Raw genomic sequence first — 25,789 nt, forward strand, 5'->3', positions numbered from 1 at the left:
AAGGGGATTTAAGCGCTCGTCTTGGGGGGCTGATTCAATTGCTACTTTGGGAGGATTCAAACATTTTTTAGGCCAGTTTATTTGCTGTTTTGCCCCTTCGCTCGGATGATTTTAGAAGTGGGCCGGCCTCCCCTATTTTTGTTTTGTTTCCTTTTCTTTTCCTTGCTTGATGAATAAGTCTCAAGTGCTTATACCTAATATAAGTGTGTTTAGTGTAACGATATGTGGATCATCGAGCGGGCTATAAGTTGGACGGTTCGGGGTCTAGGGTGATGATGACCGTGCTTATGTGTGCTAAGGTGGGCAGATAGAATAGCATATCCTGCCTCGATGACCTTCGATGAGAGAAGAGCATGGACGATGATACTATTCACCAGCTCTTGGTGCAAAGTTGCTCCTTGTTTTCTTAGGTTGTCAGTAGTTCTAGCCAGGTTGAGGTGAATAACTTGTGAACTACTGAATTTGCCAAAATGCTCACACATCACATAACAAATAATAATAATAATAATAATAATAAAAAATATGCATATGCTTTTCTCATGACACCACTACTTTTGATTGTTAAGTAAAAGTTTAATCCTACATGCATGACAAATTAAAAATTTTGGGGGCTAACCTATATGAGTCCACTTGTAAATCACCTTATCCTCCTTAGTTTGCTTGGTTCGTGGCTTCTATCCAGTGTCGGGTTATAAAGCACACAGCCCAGCTCTAAGTCTACCTTGACCTTGATGCTTATGACCCAGTTTGATCTTTCACACGAGTCATTTACTTTTTTTACTTTCACTGCGACATTTGCATGTTTTACTTTTGATACTGACATTTTTGCAGCAGCAACAGAAACTTCCAGGTATGCAAATTTATTTTATATTTACTGCATTTTATTGCCTTTTACAACTCTTTACTACATTTTTACTATGCCTTTACTATTCTTTTATTCATGCAATATTAACTTACAATACCTGCAAAGCCCCTGGGGTGGAAAGCAGTAGAACATCGATTAGGAGGTACTTTACGTCAGGCCTTGAGGCCCAACAATAATTACACATGCAAATACAAAACATGAAACCTAAGTCTGGAGCCGTCACAACAAGGAGCTTGAAGCAAGCTGCAGAGGACCGAGGACAACTTCAGAGATAATTGAAGTTCAGCAGCGGAGCGGATTTACTTCAATTAAATATTTTCTTAGCCTTAAATAACAACAAACCCATGGGGCTTTAAGTTGGTATGCCAAGTGTGGCATAAATCCTCTCCTTATCTTTTAAGTTTTTGCACAACCATGTTGTGTAGTATGTCCTAACTTTGAAGGATTTTGAGGTTGTTCGTCTGACGCGACTTGAGCCCTCATCTCTCTCTAAGCTATTTGCACGAGTGTATATCATGCAAATATAAGCCGTAATTTTAATAATTGACAGAGTAAATATCAAATAAATATCATTTCTGAAACATAAAGCCAAACATTACGATAGTTCGAAAAGACACCGGAGTCTTTTCTCGGATCTGTGACATCTTTTAACTTTCACTCATTTGATTTCTGAAAAATAATTATTCTTACTTGAATCATTCTCATTTGATTTTTCTGTGTCCAATCTTGAAAACTAAACTTTGAAATCTTGAAGATAAAACCACTAATATTAATCGAGAGTTTTCTTAAATAATTTTGATCATTTGATATGTAATTAATTGTATGGGTTTGTCTCTATAGGAAAATTGGAACACAGGTAAAATATACCCTACCTAATCTTTATATTATGTAGTGGAACTTGTTGGTCACACATAAAAATTTAACAGATTAAACAGATGTTATGAATCCTTCAGTTTATATAATCAAACTCACTGTCAAGTAATGTTCTTATCTGTTCGGATAAGTGCATTGTTTATAGTGTTGTGCTCGATTACTTAAACTATTAAATATATGGGATCATTTTAGTCTCATTTTTCAAAAATTAAAAATACTATTTTTTCAAAATCAAAATTGAATATATATTTATTAAATTAAAATTCCAATCATTTTAAAAAAATTCGACCGACACCAATCAAATAAGAATGTACCTAATGCATACATCTTATTTTGGATTTCCAAATTTGGTTAAAACAAAACTAAACCAACTTAATTAAATTATATTTCAGTTCGGTTCTATATCTAATTTGGTTGGTTTGATCTTATTTATTATTTGATTTGGTTTAATTAGTTTAATAAATTAGCCTTAATTGATAGTTATTTCTCTATCTATCAGCTTCTCATCTTATTTTTTTGCACAAAACAAAGAAATCAATTTAATAACAAAATACCTCAGATTCCACTCTTCTATTTTCTTGTTTAAATTTTCAAGATAATAAAATGACATTTAGGTTTTACTCGTCGTGGGGCTATAGTGTCATTCAATATTGAGTCTCACCACCATGCTGATAGGTCATTCACCAAGGATGCAAGAAGCCAACAAGAGCAGAAACAAAATAGGTGAGCCATCATCCAGGAGAGGGACAGGCGGCAACTTCGATGAAGTCAATATAGTCAAGACGCTAGCAACTCCTAAAGATGAAATCAACTTTAAATTAAAAATTTCAGATCCAAAACATGAAAATCAACGATAAAATATTGGAGTGGAAAAATCTAAAAAGAATCGACATTGAAGTTAAAATACAACTCTCTCCTTCGTGAGTTGGCCGTCTGGACAAAAAAATCAAAAACAGCCATACACCTAGTAAAAACTTATTCTAGAACATCACCAAAACAAGATTGATTGTTTCGAACAGTAAAATCTCATATGTTCTCATTGCAAGCAAGAAACAAAACTACAACTTAGAAGACTTGGATATGTTAATCATAGGGCAGGAGACAAAAAAATATCTTCAACAGTTATAGTCAATAGCATGAAAATTATAACTTCAATAATGAAAGTGATGCATGATAAAATACACTTGTTACTTGAGTAAATAAAATTAGTGCAATAGGAGAAGAAACAAAAAGAGGTAAACCTTAGTTACATGGATCAAAATTGCTAAAAGAAACTTGCGAATAATAAGTTCAACATCTAAGATAATAGTAAAAAAAACAAATACATAAGTTAAACATCTGAGAAAATAGTCAATAAAAACAATATGACATGAGAATATATAGCACACAACCCAAATTGTTGGGATAATGCTCATGATAATGATGATGAACAAATGATCATTAGAATAAAGAGTTAACTGACCAAGGAATTTTAAATTACAACAAGATATTATGAGAGGTGCATTAAAACCACATCTATTTACATTAGTTGTAAAGACACCACCAACAACAACAACAAAAACTTCATCCCACTAAGTGGGGTCGGCTGCATGAATTCTTTTTCTCCATTGCGTCCTATTTAGTTACATATTTTCATTTAATTCTAATAAATTAAGATCATTTTTTATACAATATGCCCAAGTCTTCCCAGGTCTACCTATGTCTTTCTTAACATAAGTCGAATATGAAACATAAACATTTACTCTTCTAATCACTCTTCTAATCAGATTATCAGATGGTTGACGTTTAATGTGACCAAACCATCTAAGACGACTCTAATTTTGTCGGTCACTGGAGCTACACCGACCCTATCAAGGAAATATTCATTACGCATTTTGCCTCTAAGTATAAAGCCACTCATCCACCTAATCATTCTCATATCAGCAATACTTAACTTAATTTTATGCTTCTCTTTTAACGACCAACATTCAGCGCCATAGAACATTGCAGGTCTCACCACCATCTTATAAAATTTTCCTTTCAGTCTCAGTGGTACTTTTCTATCACGCAATAGGCCCGAAGCATTCCTCCACTTCAACCAACAAACTTGAATTATACTAATAACATCCCTATCAATATCACCATCACTTTGAACAATAGACCAGAGATATCAAAAGCATTCACACCTTCTAATAATTTGATCAACCATAGTTACTCACCATCTATATCACATCGCTTTGAACAAAAATTACATTCTGTGTATTCAGTTTTACTTCCACTCAAATGTAGGCCTTTAGACTCCAATTTAGACTTCCATAATTCAAGTTTTTTCTGGGCTTTTTCTCTCATCTTATCCACGAGAAGGATATCATCAGTAAAAATCATACACCAAAGTACATCCTCCTGCAAGTGTCCAGTAAGACCATCCATAACTAAAGCAAAAAGATATCGACTTAAAGCCGATCCCTAATGTAAAACAATAGAAAAAGGGAATATTTGGTCAATCCTCCCTCTATTCGAACACAAGTAACAACTACTGTATAGATATCTTTACTGACTTGAATATAATTCATATCAACACCTTTCTTTTCAAAAACTCTCCAAATGATATTTTTTGGAACCTTATCATAAAATTTTTCTAAATTAACAAAAATCATATGTAGATCCTCCTTATTATCTATGAACTTCTCCATCAAACCTCTCAATAAATGTATAGCTTCCATAGTAAATCTGCCCGACATAAATCCAAATTGATTGAGAAATCTTTGTAATACATCTCAACCTATGTTCAATTACCATCTCCCATGATTTCAAAGTATGACACATCAATTTAATTCATCTATAATTTGCACACTCTTGTGCATCCCCTTTATTCTTAAAAATGAGACCAAAAACTCTTCCTCCACTCAGACATCTTTTAGTTTTTAAAATAATATTAAAAAGTTTAGTAAGCCAAGAAACTCCCAAATCTCCTAAATATTTCCACACTTCAATTGAGATAACATCAGGTCCTACAAACTTTACACTCTTAGTTTTCTTTAAAGACTCCTCAACTTCTTTTTTACTAATGAGACGGTAAAACTTAAAAATTTTATTATTATTAATGAAATTAAGATCACTAAGATCGATCATACTTTTCAAAACTTCATTAAAAAGTTTATCAAATAACTCACCCACCTATTTTGAGTATCTTTTTCTAAGAAAATCACTTTTTGATTTTCATCTTTATTACACTTTAGTTGAGTTAAATTTTTAAATTAGTTGTAAAGACAGCTATAAACAAAAATCAAAGAAGCATTTACATATGTAATTTGTAGATGAAAATTATAAGACCTGAAACCTCTAATAGAATTACTGAAAGAATCAAATGAATGACTTAAAAATTATGAAGTTGAGGGGCTATAAATTAATGGAACAAATCCCACGCATATATGGTCAATTCTAATGACAAAAATAATAATAATAATAAATAGTATTTTAAATTTATTACGGAATAAGAGAAGTAAAATCCATATTATTAAAACATTAAGTGAAACAAAAAATGTAAGACTATATTTTAAACTTGTCATAAAAAAATGAGGATAAAATTAAAATCTACTTCTAAATTTAAAAGCCATATATTTAAACGCAACACAATGCAAAAATATATATCATGGAGACTCAAAAATTAATTTTGATCAAACTATAAATAAAATCGACTATATTATATGGATAAAGTTTTGGGACAAGATGAAGTGCTTGATAGCTAAGTTGGATTTGTAAAAAAATATACATAAAATAAATAAATAAATATGGTGGGAACAACTCCTATTTATAGTGGAAAATAAACTCTCAAGTAATATGCATATGTACCATGTAAGGTAGAGAATCAATAATACATGATCAATTAAATTATTGGTGACAGATTATAGTAACATGCATATGTACCATGTAAGGTAGAGATTCGATAATACATGATCAATTAGATTATTGGGAATGGATTAGAAAGGAAAAGAAAAGTATGTAGACCATCATGACTAAGAGCAAAAAGATATGCACAACATAGGGTAAGCATCTCATGTAGAAATCAATAAGAATGATGATGACGTCAACTTATAGCAAGGATAAGGCCTAAAATGATAATGATAATTAATATTGGGATGATAACCATTATGTACATACATATATAACCATTACAAAAAGGATTTAAAAGCTACAATCCTTGGTCCATTTCACATAGGAGGATGAAATAAAAAGAAGGCAAAATCTGTTGGGCTAACTTGAACCTCTAAGCATAAATATTTACTTGAGACAACTTCACGGCATGTCTTCCAAGGTAACTTGGATCTATAGGCTAAACAAAGCTTCAAATTAGGAGTATAAACATTATCAATGAAGTGTAATAATTCTAAAACCTCAAGTTTTTGACTTTGATGAATGAACCATGGATATGCCATTGGTGACTAGTGTTTTTTATTTAAGACTAGTTCTTCAAAACCAGTTTTATCTAAAGATTTATTTCCTTATGTTTTTTATCTTCTTCTATATGTTGAAAACCCTAACAGTATCCTGCAAGGATTATTGTCTTAATAAAGCACCAAAGCACAAAATATTAAAAAGCGACATTAATCAAAATTTGTAAAAAAAAGAAAACTAAGCTAAGCCAAAGTCTAACAACAACAACAACAAAACCTTTATCCCAATAAGTGGGGTCGGCTACATGAATCATTTTTCTCCATTGCAATATTTTCATTTAATTCTAATAAATTAAGATCATTTTTTATATAATATGCCAAAGTCTTCCAAGGCCTATCTCTGCTTTTATTAACGTAAGTCGGATCTAAAACATCTACTCTTCTAATCAGATCATCAGATGGTCGACGTTAAATGTGACCAAACCATCTAAGACGACTCTCTCTAGTTTTGCCAGTCACAGGAGCCACACCAACCCTATCACGGATATATTCATTTCGCATTTTGTCTCTAAGTGTAAAGCCACTCATCCACCAAATCATTCTCATCTCAGCAACACTTAGTTTTATGCACCTTTTAATGGCCAACATTCAACTCCATAGAGCATTGTAGGTCTCACCGTCATCTTATAAAATTTTTCCTTTCAGTCAGAATGGTACTTTTCTATCACACAATAGGCTCAAAGCATTCCTCCACTTCAACCAACAAACTTGAATTCTACTAATAACATCCCCATCAATATCACCATCACTTTGAACAATAGACTCGAGATATATAAAACGTTCACACCTTTTAATAATTTGATCACTCATAGTTACATGTTTGTCACTAGAGATACTACTATTGAAATTACATTCCATGTATTCAGTTTTAGTTATACTCAAATTTAGTTAATTCAGTTTTAGTTATACTCAAATGAAGGCCTTTAGACTCCAAGTTAAACCTTCATAATTCAAGTTTTTCCTAAGCTTTTTCTCTCGTCTTATCCACGAGAAGGATATCATCAGCAAAAAACAAACACCAAGATACAGCCTCCCGTAAATGTCCAGTAAGACCATCCATAACTAAAGCAAAAAAGATATGCGTTTAAAACTGATCTTTGCTGTAAACCAACGAAAATAGGAAAATATTTAGTCAATGCTCCTGTTTGAACACAAGTAACAGCTTTTGTATACATATCTTTAATGACTCGAATATAATTCATATCAACACCTCTCTTCTCAAGAACTCTCCAAAGGATATCTCTTGGAACCTTATCATAAGCCACAATCTAACAACTAGAGAAAAAATTAATTTCATAGAAAAATATAAAATGTTGCAGGAGTTCTTCATCAAACATGAATTCTATAAAGAGTTCCAGATGGAATCCATTTAAAACACAATACTGTAACAATGACAACAAGTTTTTATCCCACTAAGCCGTTTGGCTACATGAATCCATTCTCCATTTTGTACTATTGAGTGTCATATTTTCATTTAATTTTAATAAATTAAGATCATTTTTTTCTACAATATGGCCAAGTTTTTTTAGACCTACCTCTACTTTTCTTAACATAAGTCAAATTTAAAACATCTACTCTCCTACCGGGGTCATCATATTATTGATGTTTAATGTGACCAAACCATGTTAGACCGCTCTCTCTAATCATGTTGCCATTGAAGCTACAACCCTTTCACGAATATATTCATTTTACATTTTGTCTCTTAGTGTAAAACCACTCATCGACCTGAGCATTCTCATCTCAACAACATTAAATTTTATGCTTTTCTTTTACATGTCAACATTCTGCGCCATAAAGCATTGCAAGTCTCACAAACCATTTAAAACACAATAAACAAGCAAAAGTTGATGGTGAATTAAATTCAACCAGTAAAAAAAATGGTAAACTGTTAATAACGAACCGGAAAAAAAAATGCTGAAAGGTTCATGCAATCATTTTAGCACTTGGATACCCGCAGAATGATAGAAAGCAAACCTGAACAGAAGAAAAAGTATTTGCAGTCTTAGAACTTGCCAGCCCTTGAACAGAAGAAAGAATAAGTCCCTGGGTTAAACTTGAGTTAGGAAGCAAGTGTAGAAAATTTAAATTATTTCTACCTTCTTCATTCCCAGCATTAATGGCAGTTGACATTATTGATTCATCAACCAAGTCAGACTCAGTCTGTCTGCTACCACATTGGTTCATGACTTCCATTTGAGGAGTTTGATTCTCAGCATTCATGGGCAGCACACTTGCCAATCCAGGAAGAGTTGATGATTCTACAGATGATCCGCCATGCTTAATAGGTCTCATATCTTTACTCATCCCAGATTGGAAAGTCAAGGCTTCATCCGACAATGTAACATTTCCCAAACTTCCGCTTGAAATATTTGATGCAACTTCATGACAATATTCTTCTGATTCAATAGATTCACCCGTAGGCGCTTTAAGCAATTCGACGTTAGTCCCATTAGAAGGGTGTGAAGAATTAAGTATAATGGTTCCAAATTCAGAGCCATTACCCAAATATTTACTTGTTTCTTTAAAATTTTCAATCCGGAATCCAGTTTCTAGTAGAGGAAGGTTATCGAAAGATTCCTCCAACTGACTGGTTTTAGCCTTCACCAACCAACTATGCTTCAACTCTTGCTCTTTGCTCCGAATATCCAGCTGCATGGACAACAGTTTTGCCTTCTGCTGTTTAAGGTGCTGACAGAACCTGCCCATTTTAGAAGAAAACTCTTGGGTTAACAAGTTTATCTTGCCATTTATAACAGTCAAGTCAACGTGTATTGAGCGAACAAATTTCAAATCAAGAGCGTGTGCCCCTTCCAATTGCACTCTCTCCTCAAACATTTGTTTTTCAAAATGTAATACTTCAGCTTGGTGCTTGTGGGAGAGATCTTCTGCTCTCTTTATAGAAACTTTCTCAATAACATCAATTAGATTTTTCAAAAGTTCATCTTTAGCAAATTCACCGTTCAGCTGAGACCCTAAAGGGGTTCCCTTGTTCAGATGGCCCTGCTTTGGTGTGATTATATTTTCAGAAAATTTGAGATCAGCAGGAGCACCCCCAGTCATAATTAAACCTGAAGTTTCAGAAACTGTTAGTTCGGTATCATTCCCAGGTTGAGATTTTCTTCCAGAGTATACTTTTTTCAAACCAGATGATTGATTTTCAAGAGTAACTCCTACCGAGTTATCTAGTTCTCTTGCCGGACAAGAAAATTTTTCTTTCAGAATCCGCAATCTTGAGTAGACAGAATACACTTCCTCTGCAGTACATTCATATTTCAAATGATTTCTAGCAATTGCAAGAGATTCAATTCGATCCAACCTGTGCCTTGACATAGACGCAGCTCGCCAACACTGAAAATTTTAAAAAACAAGAATTCTAGATCAAGGAGAAAGAAGACAGAATATTACATTAACAGAGAAGCAGACATATATAAACAGGCTTTAAGTAGAGAAACATGATTGAAGTGCACGGAAGAAAAAAAAAAAAACATTAACAGCAGCATAGATACCCTGATGTTTGGCCTTTGGCCAATATAGGCGTCTTATATAAATATGGATTCTCTCACAATTAGCCCACCTCATAAATAACTTCAGCTGTAACTAGAGTATTATTGTTAAAAGGGGTTTACAGTACTAAACAGCCTTCATCTATAAGAAATTCTTTCCTGTGTTAATTTAACCTTCTTGCAAAACCGGGGTCAAAAAGCCAAACTTATTCGCTACTTAACTAAAAACAGAAAAGTCAGAAGCCTCTTTTACTTATAATTTCCGTTGCATAGATCTGTTAATGTCTTAGAAGTTACAATCCATTGACAAACTTTACAAATAAATCACTGAGTACATCACAAAAATCCTTACAACAAATATTATTAAATACTGTGGCATAAATAAATAAATAAATATTATAAATAAACCTACAAAACAAGCTTTGCTTACTTCTCTGCATTTAGTTGACAATAACATGCTTTTAAAACATAAAAGAAGAGAGAGCTTAGGGTGGCACATCACTTTTCAAAATTACAATAAAAACACTAGAAAAAAAAAAACACAAACTCGAGAAGAAAAGAATCGCACAACCTCCCAAAAACAAATCTCAATACTATATGAACCAAAAAACTTTTGTAGAAGCACACAAGGTTTAATGTTTAAAATTACACAATTGGGCATGAGGTGTTTTTTGTTCATATAGCAAGACTTACGACAGGAGGCATTTTGAAGCATAAGCCTCAAATTAACAACTTGTGCAAAGAGATAAATATTGTAATAAGTTTAAACTATGTAAAAAAGAAGTAATATATTAACATCCTTAATATATTAAAAAGTAATAAATTATTCAAAATAAGAAGCAACATGCTAACATTAAATCATAAAATAAGAATGGTGTTGACCTCATTTTGAGGTCATTTCTCTTCTACTTAGATTATAGGATCTAGCTCTAAGGCTTCCTATCGACTATCTTAGAGGACTAGAGTTGGGACCTACCCCTTTTGAGAAATTCGAACCACTTCCCGATTCTCTTGTTGTGTCTCGCCTGGGTGGTCTCAAACCATCATCATTTGGTCGAGCGATTAAGGACCAACATGTGAAAAACCAAAGAGAGTTCCCAATAGAATCTCAAGCCCTAGAAAAACCTCTTTAAGAATTTATCAACGCAGTCATACACACAGGGTGAAAAATATGAACTTGTCCAAACGACCCTCGATGACAAAATGAACTGCGCTGACGCGTCCAGGACATCAATTTCAGCTAGAGAGGACATCTATATTGTCATGATTCCGCACATGAGCAAAGCACATGCAAATCAATGAATTCGTCCGAAGGACCTCAGATAATGAAACGGACTGCGCCGACAAGTCCGGAGCGTCAAGAGAGATACCCACTTTGCTAAGGTCCCGAGCATGAATAAATCACACGTTAATTAATATAATTAAATAATATAATACAATAAAATAAAACAAAATAATAAAAATAAAAATAAAAATAAATCCTTGTTCTAAACCTATTTGACCTAACTCACGCACCCGGTTCAGCCTCCCCAATCGAACTGAGCCCGATCCCTCTTCTCCTAGTTCGGTCCAACCGCACGATCGCCTTCTCCTCTCTCGCGATCGGCCGCACCCGAGCAGAACCCTAGCTCACGCATCTCCTGGATGATAATGATAATATTCCTTTTCCGCGTGAACCGCTCGACCGAACGGCTCTCCAGTCACGAGCTGCCCCCTGTCCAACCCTTCCTATCCCCTACGCCGCATTTCCTCCTACCTAAATGCGATCTTTCCTCTCCCGATACCTCAATACCTCATTCGACCATCTCACCACCTCATTCGACCATCTCACCGTGGTAGGTAAGACATTTTTCTCTCCCTCGCCTATAGCAAAAAAACCTATTTGAGGGGTTCTCGGTTGGCCAAAAATTAAAAAGGAGGGTGGAGGTGCTGCTAAAATTTTGGCTTGCGTAAATTTCCTGTTCGTTGCTTGGCAATCCTTCTGGGCTGCTCCGTATTCTTGCTTGTCGGCTCGATATTCTTGCTTGGTTGTGTGTTTGACTACCGAGCATGGTTGAAATTTGGGGTAAGGAAGAATTGCTATCAAAATTTTGTCCTGTTCGACACTCTTGTTGGCATTCTTACTTGGGGGCTCTCTATTCTTGTTGGTTTGCTGGGCATTCTTGTTAGGTTGCTCGATACTCTTGCTAGACTGCGTGTTTGACTAAGGTATAAGTGTTTTAATTGTGGTTTTGCTATTGCCCCTGAATGTCTTTCAGTTTGATGGCTTAGAGAATGTACATTAGGGAAGTGCATGTTCATGAATGTGTTATTCTCGTTCCATTAAATCCTAGGCATGATTTTGTAGCATGAATATTGATCCATCCCATCAAAGTTGTGCTGTTCTTGAAGAATTTTGGGACTGCAAAAGAAAAATTACATATTTACATGTTTTTTTTTTTATATCCCAAAGGAAACAAAACAGAGAAGGAAGAAAATGTCTTATTTTTTTAGTGTTCTAAATGACCACCTTATGTTACTTGATTCTAAAGCAAAGAAGGCTCTTACCTGGCTTGCTAACCTTTTCACGAATCAACTACTAAAGATGGAAAATGTTGGCATAACATCTCCATATGTAGACAATTCAACATTTTTTTGGCAAACAATCTTATTCTTACCATGCGATATTTCTAGCATTTGGTCTATTTGCAAAATCTGAAACATTTGGGTGGCGTATTTGCAATATCTGAAATATTTGGGCGGCGTATTCGCAAAATTTGAAACATTTAGGTGACGTATTTGCAAATTCTAAAACATTTGGGTGGCATATTTGCAAAATCTGAGAACTTAGGGTTGTCTATTTGCAAAATCTGAGACCTTAGGGTTGTCTATTTGCAAAATCTGAGAACTTAGGGTGGTATATTTGCAAAATTTGAGAACTTAGGGTGGTCTATTTGCAAAATCTGAAAAACTTAGGGTGGTATATTTGCAAAATCTGAAAACTTTGGGTTGTTTGTTTGCAAAATCTGAAAACGTTGCATATTTTAGCATAGGCTTGAGCCAGGCTTCGATTTTGCTTGCTCTATGCTTTTACAAAATGTGGAAAGGTGGGGGCCGAATGGAGGGGCAGCCAGACTTGCTTGATTTTTTCATTGAGAGGAAATTATTTATGTAGCTTGTCAAGCAACTATACGCATCTGTAGCATTCAATTTCAGTCATTGGGTGGATGGAATGTAGAAAAAGCGAAAGGAATGGAATAATTTTATGTTTTCTAACATAAAGTTTGATGGCCTATCAAGTTTATTACTGTTCACATAACTTCTGTTTTTTTTTTTTTTTTTTTTTTTTTTTTTTTTTTTTTTTTTTTTTTTTGTGATTTTGTAGCTAGTATGTAAAAGTGTACTATTTCCCACTTGTCTGAACTGCTGCTAGCTTTTCTAGCCTTGCAAGATTGTTGCACATGAGGGTATTTACATAGATACCACTCAAATTCTTATGCATTTACATAACTAGCACCCAAGACAAAATGCAGGAGTGCAATTTGCCTTGCTGCTTATGAATATCTTTGGCTATCTCTTGTATGCTTATATGTGTGAAATCTAAAAAACGTGTGAGCCGTTCCTTTTGTATACATATAAGCTTGGGATTCAAGTTAGTTGCATCTTGAAGCTCTCTTTAGTAATGTTTGGGCCACATTTTGAAGCTTTATTTGTTAAAGTTTAAATTGCATTTTGAAGCCTTATTCGTTAGCTTGACGCTTTATTCGTTAATGTTTAAGTTACATTTTGAGACTTTATTTGTTAAGGCTTAAGTTGCATTTTGAAGTTTTATTCGTCATTTTGAAGCTTTGTTCGTTAAAATTTAAGTTGCATTTTGAAGCTTTATTCGTCATTTTAGAAGACTTATTCGTTAAGGTTTCAGTTGCAATTTGAGGCCTTATTCGTTAAAATTTAAGTTGCATTTTAGGGCTTTTATACATCGATTTGGGCACTTACAAGTGCTGATTTTTGGAGGCTTTTAAGCACCTTTTGGGACTGATTCGATCATTGTTTTGAAATAACTTAAACGCCTTTAGACCGATTCACTTGCAGTTTAGCCCCTTGCTTAGCTGATTATTCTTTTTTTAAGTGGGTCGGCCTCCTTCTCCGTTGGTTTGTTTTTATAACGGTTAAATTAAAAATGAAAATTACTGATTCAATTATTTTCAGGATTGATTCATGCCTTTAAAAAAAAAGAAAAAAGAAGGGAATTAAAAATTAAAAAATGATAATTAGTCTATTGAGATGATTGAAACCCAAGAGAAAATATGGTAGCAAACCATTCATTTTTTTTACATAAGAATAAAATTGTAATTATGAGAATTATTGAGAATTGGGAGAAAGTAAAAGCTTAAATGATTCAAGAGTTAGGGGTATGAATTGAGATATCAGTAAGCTATCAATTAAAACCCCTAAGCATTAGATAGACTTAAGCCCAATTGTTTTAATTAGGATTGAAGCACATTTCACGAACATTTTTGCCAAAAATTATAGGTTTACCCTAGCCCAATTGTTTTAATTAGGATTGAAGCACATTTCGCGAACATTTTTGCCAAAAATTATAGGTTTACCCCTTAGGTCTTAAGAGTCTGATGGTGAGCTAAGTTTAATCTAAAGATGTTCGAGGATTACTTGAAAAACACTTAATTGAAGACAAAACACTTTAAAACACTTCAAGCTCAAATTAAAGTGTCAGCTTCCTAGATTTTAGGAGCACAACTTAGGTGAGAGTCATCTACCCAATTTTCAAATGAATACTGAAGCTAAACACCTGACCCAAATTTATAAGTCAGTTAAAACAATAAACAAGATATGCACCAGGCTGTGGTTCATGACTGACTTAATTAAATAAAAAAAAGGCTGTGGTTCATGACTGACTTAATTAAATAAAAAAAGTGAAATTCTCTCCATAACTTGACCTAAAATGAAACTCAATGCTCCGAAATTTGAGCTTGAATCTTATATTCAAATTCTCCTAGCAATTGGGGACATTCCCAACTTCACATATAAATCACATACTCTTGGTCTTTTATACATGACGTTGTGTTTTGTTTAATTTGTTTGTGTTTTTTTTTCTACGATTTGTTTCGAGTCTCTGTGAGTCATTTTCAGTTTTCTTCAGAACTTTCCATATACTATTCCGTCATTTTTTTTTGTTATATCTAAACACATGTTTGTCCTGCTAGCTGAATTTCTCTACTATACTGTTACCTGCGACGCTGATCTCATTTACAAGTGCAGCAATAATAAGAAACTCAGGTACCCAAAATTTACAGCGCTTTTATAGCACTTTACTGCATTTCCTTTATTGCTCTTTATGTCTTTCCTTCATCTATTTTCATTTACCACATTTCCATATAACATAGTTTATTTATGCATGTTTTAAGTTAACTACAAAACCTTTAGGATATAGCCTGGTTTAAGAGATATACAACAGTAAGTTACCAAATAACAATATTGCACACTCACATATAAGACACTAAACCTAAAACGGTTACTATATGGAGCATGAAACAACCCTTCGTGGGCAGCATGATCAGGACGTAGCGGACGGGAGATGACGATCTACAGCAGTACAATAAGTCTACGACAACCAAACATTTTTCTTAGTTTAAATAACAACTCATAGGACTTTGAAGTAGTTTGCTTAGCGCAACGTATGTCCTCACATTATCTTTCGGTTTTTGCACAACCCTATAGTGTAATTATAAGTCATAATACTTACAACAAGTCTACGACAACCAAACATTTTCCTTAGTTTAAATAACAACCCATATAACTTTGAGGTGGTTTGTTTAGCGCAACGTAAATCCTCACATTATCTTTAGGCTTTTGCACAACCCTGTTGTGCAATTATAAATCTTAATACTTTTAGGATTCTGAAGTTATCGTACGATACGGTGTAAATCCTCCTATCTTTCTAGGTTATTTGCACGATCAGATATCGTGTGAATGTAATTCTTAAATTCTAAAATAAATTTCAGGATTAAACATTGAATAATATCATTTCAAAGACATAAAGTCAAACAACATGATATTTGAGAGGTCACCGAGGTTTTCCTCAGATTCGTGATATCTCCTACTCTTCGTTTTTTTGGATTCCTTAAAATAATTGTTCCTATTTGAACCACTCATATTTGACTTTCTCGTGTCCAATCTTGAAAACTTAAAGTTTAAAATCTTGAAGGTAGAATCATTGATCTTAATCGAGAGTTTTCTTAAGTGACCCCGGTTATTTAAGATGTAATTAACTGTAGGGATTTACCTTTATAGGGAACTTGGAACCTAGGTAAAATACGCCTTATTTAATACTTATATTAGGTAGGGGAACTGGTTGGCGTCATATAAAAGGTTTCACAGGCTAAACGAATGCCACAAAAATTCTTTGGTTTGGGTGGTTGAACCTACTACAAGTGATATGTTTATCCTTCGAGATAGTGTATTATTTGTGGTATCGCATTCAGTCGTTCAAACTATTCAATATGTGAGACTAGTTTGGTCTCATATATTTTCAAAATTAAAATATTACTTTCAAAAATAAAAAATCATATATTTAAATTAAAACTATTTTCATATTTACAAAAATCATCATTTTCCAAAATAAGGGCCGACAAATGAATATAAAAACATAAATAAAAAATATAACATAATAATTTAAAATAAATTTGATATAAATAATCTCTTTTCCAATCCCTACTTAATAAAACAATAATATAACAAATCACTAAAGTTAGAATTTTTAAATTCAAAAGTAGTCGTCACTCTTATTATTCAATGGGCATTCGTTTGAATCATTGACAAAACAATTTGCTTCATCTCTCATTTTATCTTGAATTATGTACATGTTCTCTCATTCCTCCTCATCTTAAATCTACATCTTTCTTTATTTAATCAATATTAATATTTATTAGATTTTAAAACAATGATTAGGTTGATAGAACAACTTCAATTACATCCTCATTATTATATTAAATAGGTAAGCAATAAATAGTTATTAGTGTTATTTTAGTAATGTTTATTTTAAAAAAAATCAAAATATAATTACATGCCTCATCAAAATTAGAGTGAGATAAACCTGGAAACATGCCTCATATTATGTGAGGTGTAAACCTCACCATGAATTTTTATTTTTCAAAAAAGCTTCGAAACAAGACTTATATTGTGCAATTTTAAACCGTGATAAGGACTATATCCACATTGGATTTATGAATGCCCCACTGCTAAAGCCAGCATCCACGCAACGCCACAATTGCATGGACCACCCTCTTTCCCACTCTCATGTGCTCTAAAATATCTCCCCACGCCTATCTCATACATCACTTGACTACTCTCTATCATTCTCGCTTCTTGACTCTGCTACCGACACTTTATCCTTATCAAGAAGCTAATCCTATCATGCTTTTATGCCTATTAAGCTCCTAGCCATGCACATATAGCCTCTCTATCCAATGCACTATATTCCCAACACATTCATATGACCCCTTTAACATTCATTCACTCCCCAACACCTAATCCTCTCCACAGTGCCTAAGCTAGTGCTGAGTGATGGTGGAGATTGAAACTTGATGGTGTCCCCTTGGGGATGTGATAGAAAAGTGGCTAGTGGAAAAAATGGTTAAGTGATGGTTTTGAAAATGTTGAGGCTAAGACTTTGAAAGAGTAAATTTTCTTGGAGAGAAATAGATAGAAATTCCAGATCATGGGTTTTGGATGCTAGAGAACTAATGGTAGTGTTTTTAAGAATGTTTGATCAATGGTTAATATAGGTTATAAGTTTTTAATCTTGCTACACATAGCAGAAAATTATCTGTATTGGGTTTTTTTTTTCTAGAATATCTTAAGATTACTCGGGAGTTAAGGGCCTTTGAAAGATATATGAAGAGTTTTGAAAAGGTTGGAAAGAAATTTCCATAAATTAGTTTGGTTGAGCCTTATACGGAGAATGGGGAAGTTGTACGGGGAGAGAATAATTAGACGGGAAAAAAAACTATGGGACTCACCAAGGCCCAAGGAGATCAGCCACCAAACTTCAACAAAAAAGCATAATAGCCACTAAACCTTTTCACACATAATTTAATAAAGAAAAATATATTTTTTATTCAATAAAATCAAAAGGGCAAAGTGAACTCCTATTTATGGGATGTTTGCAAGCCTCGCCAAGTTTCGAAAATCTTAGGAACCAATAAACTGCTATAACATAAATTGATAACTTGTCCTATAATAAATAAATAAATAAATAAATACTACAAAATTTAAAGCTTCCAATGAAAATTCAACAATACTAATAAGGCAAATGTAGTGATTTTGAAATCAAGTAATCCTTAAAGAAGTTCCACTTTTCGATTTGTGTGATCAACGTACCCGTCAAGGAACCTCAAATGAAGCTTCTAATTAAAACCTAAATATTAAACCTGACCCTAAACATAAGCCAAAGCAAGCCCCTAAATGAAGAGTGCACTCCTGAAAGCAAGAAGGGCGATAAGCTTGTTCTATAAAAAAAAATTAGGAACCAATAAACTGCTATAACATAAATTGATAACTTGTCCTATAAAAAATTAAAAAAAAATATTACAAAATTTAAAGCTTCCGATGAAAATTCAACAATACTAACAAGGCAAATGTAGTGATTTTGAAATCAAGTAATCCTTAAAGAAGTTCAACTCTTTGATTATGGTAATCTACGTACCCGTCAAGGAACCTCAAATGAAGCTTCTAATTTAAACCTAAATATTAAACCAGACACTAAAAATAATCCAAGGCAACCCCTAAATGAAGAGTGCACTCCCGAAAGCAAGAAGGGTGATAAACTATAGGGGTTTGCAGTCATAGGAAGCTTCGACCACAAATTTAAACAAACACCAATCCGATATCGGGGGTAATACAATTAAAATAAATTTAATAAACCTCAAATGAAATTGCTCCTAGTTTGTCTCTTACAAATTGGCGATGCTCAAAGAAAGGGGGCTTTAATAAGAAATCTAAAATAAACTAACCAACCTAAATTTTCCAAATGGCCGCTGTCCAATAACATGTAAGATCACTTACAGATAAAGCCAAAAAACATGTTTAATTTGAGTAAATAGAGATGCCTTAAAAAATCAGCAGCATAAAAATTAAATACCGCATAAACTTACAGCTAATAACAGAAAAAAAAACATTGTCTCACCAGAGAGATCTTCAAAGCTTGCAATACTGTCACCTGTTTCGAACATACGTCATGATTATTCATAATATAATCAAGAAACTCTTGAGCCTTGCCTTCTACAGATGCCTGACATCAAAACATATCTATCCAGCGTTAAAAATGAAAATCAAGGACCTACAAAACACCAAGTTCTTCCAATAGTTCACTACAAAAAACAATGTTCAAAAAGAACTCAAAGATCTCTTACACAATCTAATGTCTAGAATTAATCAAGTCCCAACATTTAATAAGCATAATGCATGCACTACAAAATTAAAGTATATTTTGATATCACGCATTGCATTATGTGTGAAAGGAGAACATGAACTAGTACTGCTCTTTAACCGCTTTGAATTTCTCCATGAAACATAAACAAACTCAATACTTTATGTTAAAAGTGTCAACAGAATACGCCATAAAAAGCATAAAGGTTTCCTTCTATGTTCAAGGAGAAAGCACAGCATTACATGTGACCAAACGGTAAACCAGAAATGCTTCATGCACAAAATGTCAGATATTTTTTTCCCGCAATAATTTACCATTCCCAATGTATATCATGTAAAACTATCAATTGATCATGCAGAATTTCAGTTCTTACGTTTCACAAACAGTTAAAAATGAGCCACAGTAGAAATTTGAAAGGAATACAACTCTGATGCTACAAAAATAATCCCAAAAAGTAGACTAGAGATCAAAATCAGTTTGGCCTGGAGCAAAATGCTTGAATGAGACAACAACTGAATCTTTTGAGATAGGCCATCATCAATAAGTCAAGGGAGATATTGATAAATTCCATATATAAAGCTACGGCACCATATAGTTGATTGGTGTCATCCACTAAAAGTTAGAGTGCTTCTTCTTGAGAAGTTGCTGCCATTGCTTGCTTGGCTTCGTCTACTTTTGAGATGGATTTTGTGACCATCTCATCACACATTTTTTTTCTCTATTTTCTTAAGTTTTAAGTTTTCCATCTCCCACTTATGAACCTTTTTTTTTCATTTTATATCATTGAATTGCCACTCACTCAAAGGCATCGAAAAATTTCTTCTTGAACATTCATGTTTGAAAAATGTTTTGACTAGGGCTATAAATGATCAACGCACTTGATGAACAACTTAACATCGGCTCAATCAATTCTTGATCATGATTGTTCAAATTAACAAATAAACAAGTTTAAACATTTTTTTAAAACCCGAAGGTTAAATGAACTAAATTTGAACATTGTCCAACTCGTTTATTAATGTTCACGAACAAGTTCATTTGATGTTCAACAAGTAACTAATTAAATGTTCTATCAAAAATAACTTATTAAAGATTCAATACTTAAATGACATATTCTATAAATAAAATTCAATTGACTATAACTTATTTAAAAATATATTTAATAATAATATATTATAATTTAATTTAATCTCTATATAAATTTAATGTAATTTTTTTTTTATGAACTAGTTTATTAGTACTTATTTATACTATTTCATTGCAATAAAGATTACCAATAACTTAAATGTTATTTTATTTAGTTGATATACAATTGTTAGATGTTAAATTAAATTTTACTTAACTGATATTAGATTGTAAAATCATTTACTTTTAACTTTATATAAGAAAATCAATTACTCCTTTGAGATTTTAGCTTATTAACTAGTTTCCTATAAAAAAATTAAGTACAAGTTGAATTTTTAATTTTATATAAAAATCATATACATTCAAATTTTTAAGTTGTTCAATTAATATAAAAAAAAATCAAATACAAATCAAGTAACAACGAGTATTTATCCCACAAAGTAGGGTCAGCAATGTGAATCATTTTTTTCATTGTGTTATATTGAGTATCATATTACACAGCAAGTATTATATATATATATGTAAAAGCTCAGCTCAGCTCAAACTCAAACTCAAACTCAACATGAAAAAATTATGATGTTCCTTAGTTTTGACAGAATTATTGTTTAAGTTCAACATACCACTTAATGGTTACATACTTCAAAGGTTATTGATAAATAGACGAATGAAGCAGGATTTCATTTCCTCTGATGTTGTCGTAGGCACCTTTATCTAGGAATGCATGTCCCGTTGGATTTATTAAAATTTTGAATTAAGTAAACCTTTGAGGTACTTAACCTAATCATTGTCTAACAGATGAGAGCACCATTAATGATGAAAAGATTAAGCAAGTATATAGTGATGGCTTCCAAGGTAGATGACTAAAGAACTATTAGGCATTGCCCTTTATTTGTTCTCCATTTGGCTACTAGTATCTAGGCATTGCCCTTTATTTGTTCTCCAAAATTTGTTCAACCATTCCCTTTATTTGTTCTCCATTTGGCTACTAGTATCTAGAGTCTCCAAAATTTGTTCAACCTGGGTGCCAGCGATCATTATAACTGTCATAACAAGTTCAAAATTAGCAGCTGTAATCTTGTAATTTTATGAATGTAATAGTGTTCGTCATAATTGCACATGAAACCATAATTACAAGTCAGAATAGAGATATAAAAAAGATGTTATTCATTTTTCTTAATTTGCCAACTCAGCTTTGCAGTTTCAAGCACACAAAAAAAGAAGCACTTTGTGAGATGCAGCATAAAAAGAATGATGTTCTTAAATGCGTACCGGTAAGCCAAGAATGTCACAGAGTTTTGATAACTCTGGTCTAAGTAATCTAAGAAGACTTCTCTGTTCTTCAAGCTTTGGTTCCCTCTCTTCAGATTCAACAATATGAGATTTCTGGGCGTCTGATGTATCAGTAGAATTGTGAAATCCATCTGCATTATGAATAATTCAAGTAATATGTATTAACAGATATGCCAAATGAGGCTGTCATTAAAAGAAAACACAAATCAAACAACAACAAATAATTGTTTCCTCTTGCAATCTCAATCAATTGTCTTGAGCTAGATGAAAAGGATGAAGCAACAATTTATAAAGTACTGTTTTGGGCTGCAAGAAGCTCAAGCACAGCGTTAAAAATTCAGATTAAGAAGCTACATATACAATCAAACAATGACAATACCTTTGGATGAAACACTCTTCTGAGAAAATTCTGATGATGTGACTGGATCCACAATGTTGATTTTACGACGCTTCTTCATTTCACTGTCGGTCTCATTCCTCTTTATAAATCCATCAAAATTGTGAACCTTCCTGCGAATCCTTTGTGTACGGTCACATATGTGTATCCATCGACGATATCTAGCTTCCAACAACCCTGACCAGAAACAGGGCATATCTTTATCAGGTAAGGAGTTCGCTTCCTTCTCACCAACCAAGATAATATTTCCAGTGTATCCTGCGCCACTTTGTTGTGCCTTCATGACAATCGAGCGAGGGACAATTCTGGAGATTTCAACTATTTCAGGGAACTCAGATAGTATTTCCAAAATAACATCATTCAAACGTAGCTTGTCAAATGAAGGTTCAGAAATACAAGCTGTGGTGGAGCTCGAGTGGAACTGATCAAGTTTCCGAAATAGATAAGAGGCGCCCCAACCAAGCAATGACTGTGTAATATTTCGACTTATGCTTTCAACATTACTATCAATAAAAGTACTTTGTTTTGCAAACATAAGAAGTCTCTCTTCCACTGTAAAAGCTGTATAAAGACGAAATACCTTGATGCAATTATGTTGTGATTCTATACTTATTTTCTGCAGAGATCTTAGATCATTCAATGGATTCCAGTCACTATCAAATAAGATGACGGCATCAACAAAATGGAGCTTAACACTAGGTAGGCACGCACGCTTTTCGATCAGAAATACAAATCTACCACTTTCCTTGTTGTTAAACATTTTTAGAGCAGCCACCTTCTTCGCCATAACCAGTCCAGTTTCAATACGCTCATATGAATCTACACCAAATCTTTGTTGAAGAAAATCATCTAAAATATCACCGAGAGAAAATTTTCCAGGGCCACCTAGAGACTTATCATAAAAAAAGATTGTTAGTCAGACCTGTTTAAAGGAAAAGAAGCACATCTATGACGATTTTGCATATAACCCCACCAGAAATGAGCAAGATGACTCAATTAGGTTAGCAATCCCAAGCAACGCATGGGAGAATAATTCTACATATTGAGTCTTTTATAGCAATCTCAAAATAGACTGATAATAATTTGAAATATTAGATGCTATATTGAAAGGGGTTAATTTTAGAAGGGAATAATTGATAAAAGGTTTTCTCCTCATTGAAAGGAAAAGTATAAAGAAAATGAGAAAACACTATAATTAGATAAGTACATGAAATGCAAAGTATATTAGATAGAAATGACAAAGGAAAAATAATAATAACTAGTTGTGACAAAAATCACCATACATGCTCAAGTTAGCTAATCTATGAAGTTATTTTCCAAGTATAAAGAAAATGAGAAATGATGGAAAAGTGTAAACCTCATTCTGAAGTAATATATGATCTTGCAACAACTAATACATAACACAAGGAATGAGAAAAGCATATATTGGCGTTAAAAAATTAAGATAACTAAATAACAAATAGGCTTGTCTTTTACTAAAGGAAAAAAAAATAGAACCTTTTTGTGAGAATCTTATAAGATGATTGCAGAAATAAATTTGACAACCCACGTAAAATACTAGCTACGAATAAAATCTTAAAAGTATTTAATAAAGAAACAAAAGAAAACAGTATTGGGCATAAAATGTTACACTCAAATGGTTGAAATATCTCAGCATAAGCTAAAAAAGACACTGAGATGCACAGTGACTAAACATTATGCGGGATAGAGCACCATATTAAAAAGATTTCATATAAGCTTTAGAAGATTTTTCAAACATATTGTACATAAGAAAATCTGTTGGTAGTAGACAAGCGCATCGAAGATCTGCAAAAAGCTTATAAAGAGAAAAAAGGGTAGTATATTATAAATGTTGACGGACTTTAAGTGTCTTAATCTCGAAATCCACACTAATTTTCTCTAATTATTTTGTTATTATTAGGTTTTTATTGAAGTATTGTATGATTACATTTAAAAGATTAATTGTTTGATGCATATGATATGTAAATTTAATAGTTGCATTAGGAAACCTAACTCTGAGTCATCCTGCAACAAGTTTATCCTCATCTTTAGAGAAGGTCAGAGGGCAGAGGTTTCGCATCTTGTACCATGAAATACAGGAAATGTAAGGCATGCTTAGTCTAGTAAAATGGTTCATCAATCTACCTCTTGGCCCACTAGAAAAGGAATTGTGAGTACTTGTGCTTAGCAATTGAAGCGATAGATTAGCGAGAAACTTTCAAAGAATGAGTTTAGAGAACAGACGTAGATTTGGTTATGTCTTGATATCGTATTTCTCTAATATTTAGCCCTGTTCTCCTTACTATTGTGTAAATATTACTTACATTCCTTGCTTGTCAAGTAATCAACATTATTTATAGCATTAATTCTTGTGCCAAATTGAATTCCCATTAAATTATTGTATATTTGATATCATCTAAAGTTTATTTGGAATTATTACTTGAATCGATATCCATACACACTAAGAGACCGATAGATATCCGAACAAACCTATTTTAGCTCTTTATTTGTTATACACTTTGCTCATGAAACATATAATTGTTTATATTATCCATATTGTTATAGACTTAAAGGTGCATGAGCCTATGCATAACCTTGAATAAATCTCAATTTATTTTTGTAACGCTCTATTCAACCCAGCCCAATCCAACCCAACACATCCACACACACTTTGCTATGTGAAGCCAAGATCAATGTATTTGAGCTTGTCTCTCACCATAAGCAATTTTTTGGCATTTACTGTTTTATTGGTTCTTTGCACTTAATAAGTATTAAAAATATTAAAAAAGAAAGATAGACATGTTTGACAAGTTTAAGCGGCATTCGACACTTCATGATGAATAAATAGAACATTAACGAATAAAAGGTGTGAATAACAAACAATAAGATAAAATAATTTTTTAGGTACCTGAAAAAGAATGACCACCCTTAATCCACGACTCTTCATCTCCTGAAGAACCTTATCTAGCAGGAACAATTTACCACTTGCACGCACTTCAGCATTTAGAAATTCAGCACTTTGGAGTCCTTTAATTAGCAAACACCGTAGTTCTCCGTCAACAAGATAGGGATGATCACAGCACTAATATGAAGAAATGTTGAACATGTAAAGATATATATTGAGCAGATTGATAGGTAAGCATCTACAGACTTAACAAAATAAGCACTGCAAAATGTCATAATGGAAACATACACGCAGGGCTTAGCACCATTCATTAAAAACCAACCTTTCGGGTAGCAACGAGAATACTGTGAAGAGCTCCTACAACATCAGATTTTGACATTGAACGAAGAACATTAGAATTTGAAAGAAGAGTTGCACAATATTGCTCCAATTGAACGTTAGAAAATGGAACAGGGACCCAGTACTCCACAAAGCTAGATGAGTCAGGTTTTCGTTCATAAACAATATGATGTGCCAACTTCTCTTTCACAGCAGCAAGTGCACCAGGAGCTTCATTATCATCAGCCTTCAGGGCAGCCAAATCATCATCAACTGTTCCCCCTTTGAGGAGGAAGGAAAGCAAGATACGGTAATCAGAAAGGTTATCCTGGAGAATTCAAAAAACAAATTAACCAAAAGTAAAACAATGGGAATACATCAATTACTAAAGGAAGTAATTACCTTCATTTGAAGGTTAAAAGGAAGAAGTTTAAAATCCGCATTCAGACTTTTTAGTTGTTCAAGATATCTAAACATCTTCGAATTCTGACATTTATCAATGATCACAACATCCCAGTCAATGCAATTTATATCTTCAAAGTCCTAAAAAGCAAAATGAAATTATTAAAAACGACAAAAAGTACACAGCATAAATGATAAAAAGGATTGGACGCAGACAAGCCGGGCAAAGGCAAAATTAAAATAGTTAAGAAAAC

At 33.2% G+C, this 25,789-nt stretch overlaps 1 protein-coding gene across 5 annotated transcripts in view; it reads right to left on the bottom strand.

The window, feature by feature from the left end:
* Nucleotides 1–25,789, bottom strand: part of LOC110024818 (helicase protein MOM1-like) — a 71,955-nt gene that overhangs the window by 7,274 nt on the left and 38,892 nt on the right. For 2 of the 5 annotated variants that reach the window (XM_020724986.1, XM_020725001.1), the window contains 7 exons: nt 25,536–25,676; nt 25,138–25,461; nt 24,819–24,992; nt 21,893–22,802; nt 21,493–21,644; nt 18,859–18,963; nt 8,146–9,519 (listed from right to left, as the gene is read on the bottom strand). In XM_020724986.1, the coding sequence (XP_020580645.1) occupies nt 8,146–9,519; nt 18,859–18,963; nt 21,493–21,644; nt 21,893–22,802; nt 24,819–24,992; nt 25,138–25,461; nt 25,536–25,676 (3,180 nt within the window). Of the gene's footprint in view, nt 1–8,070; nt 9,520–18,858; nt 18,964–21,492; nt 21,645–21,892; nt 22,803–24,818; nt 24,993–25,137; nt 25,462–25,535; nt 25,677–25,789 lie in introns of those variants that run through there. The other 3 variants (XM_020724994.1, XM_020725016.1, XM_020725008.1) reach the window with 3 other exon arrangements.

The sequence above is a fragment of the Phalaenopsis equestris genome, unplaced genomic scaffold, assembly GCF_001263595.1.
Source record: "Phalaenopsis equestris unplaced genomic scaffold, ASM126359v1 Scaffold000002, whole genome shotgun sequence".
In the NCBI taxonomy this organism is placed as follows: Eukaryota; Viridiplantae; Streptophyta; class Magnoliopsida; order Asparagales; family Orchidaceae; genus Phalaenopsis; species Phalaenopsis equestris.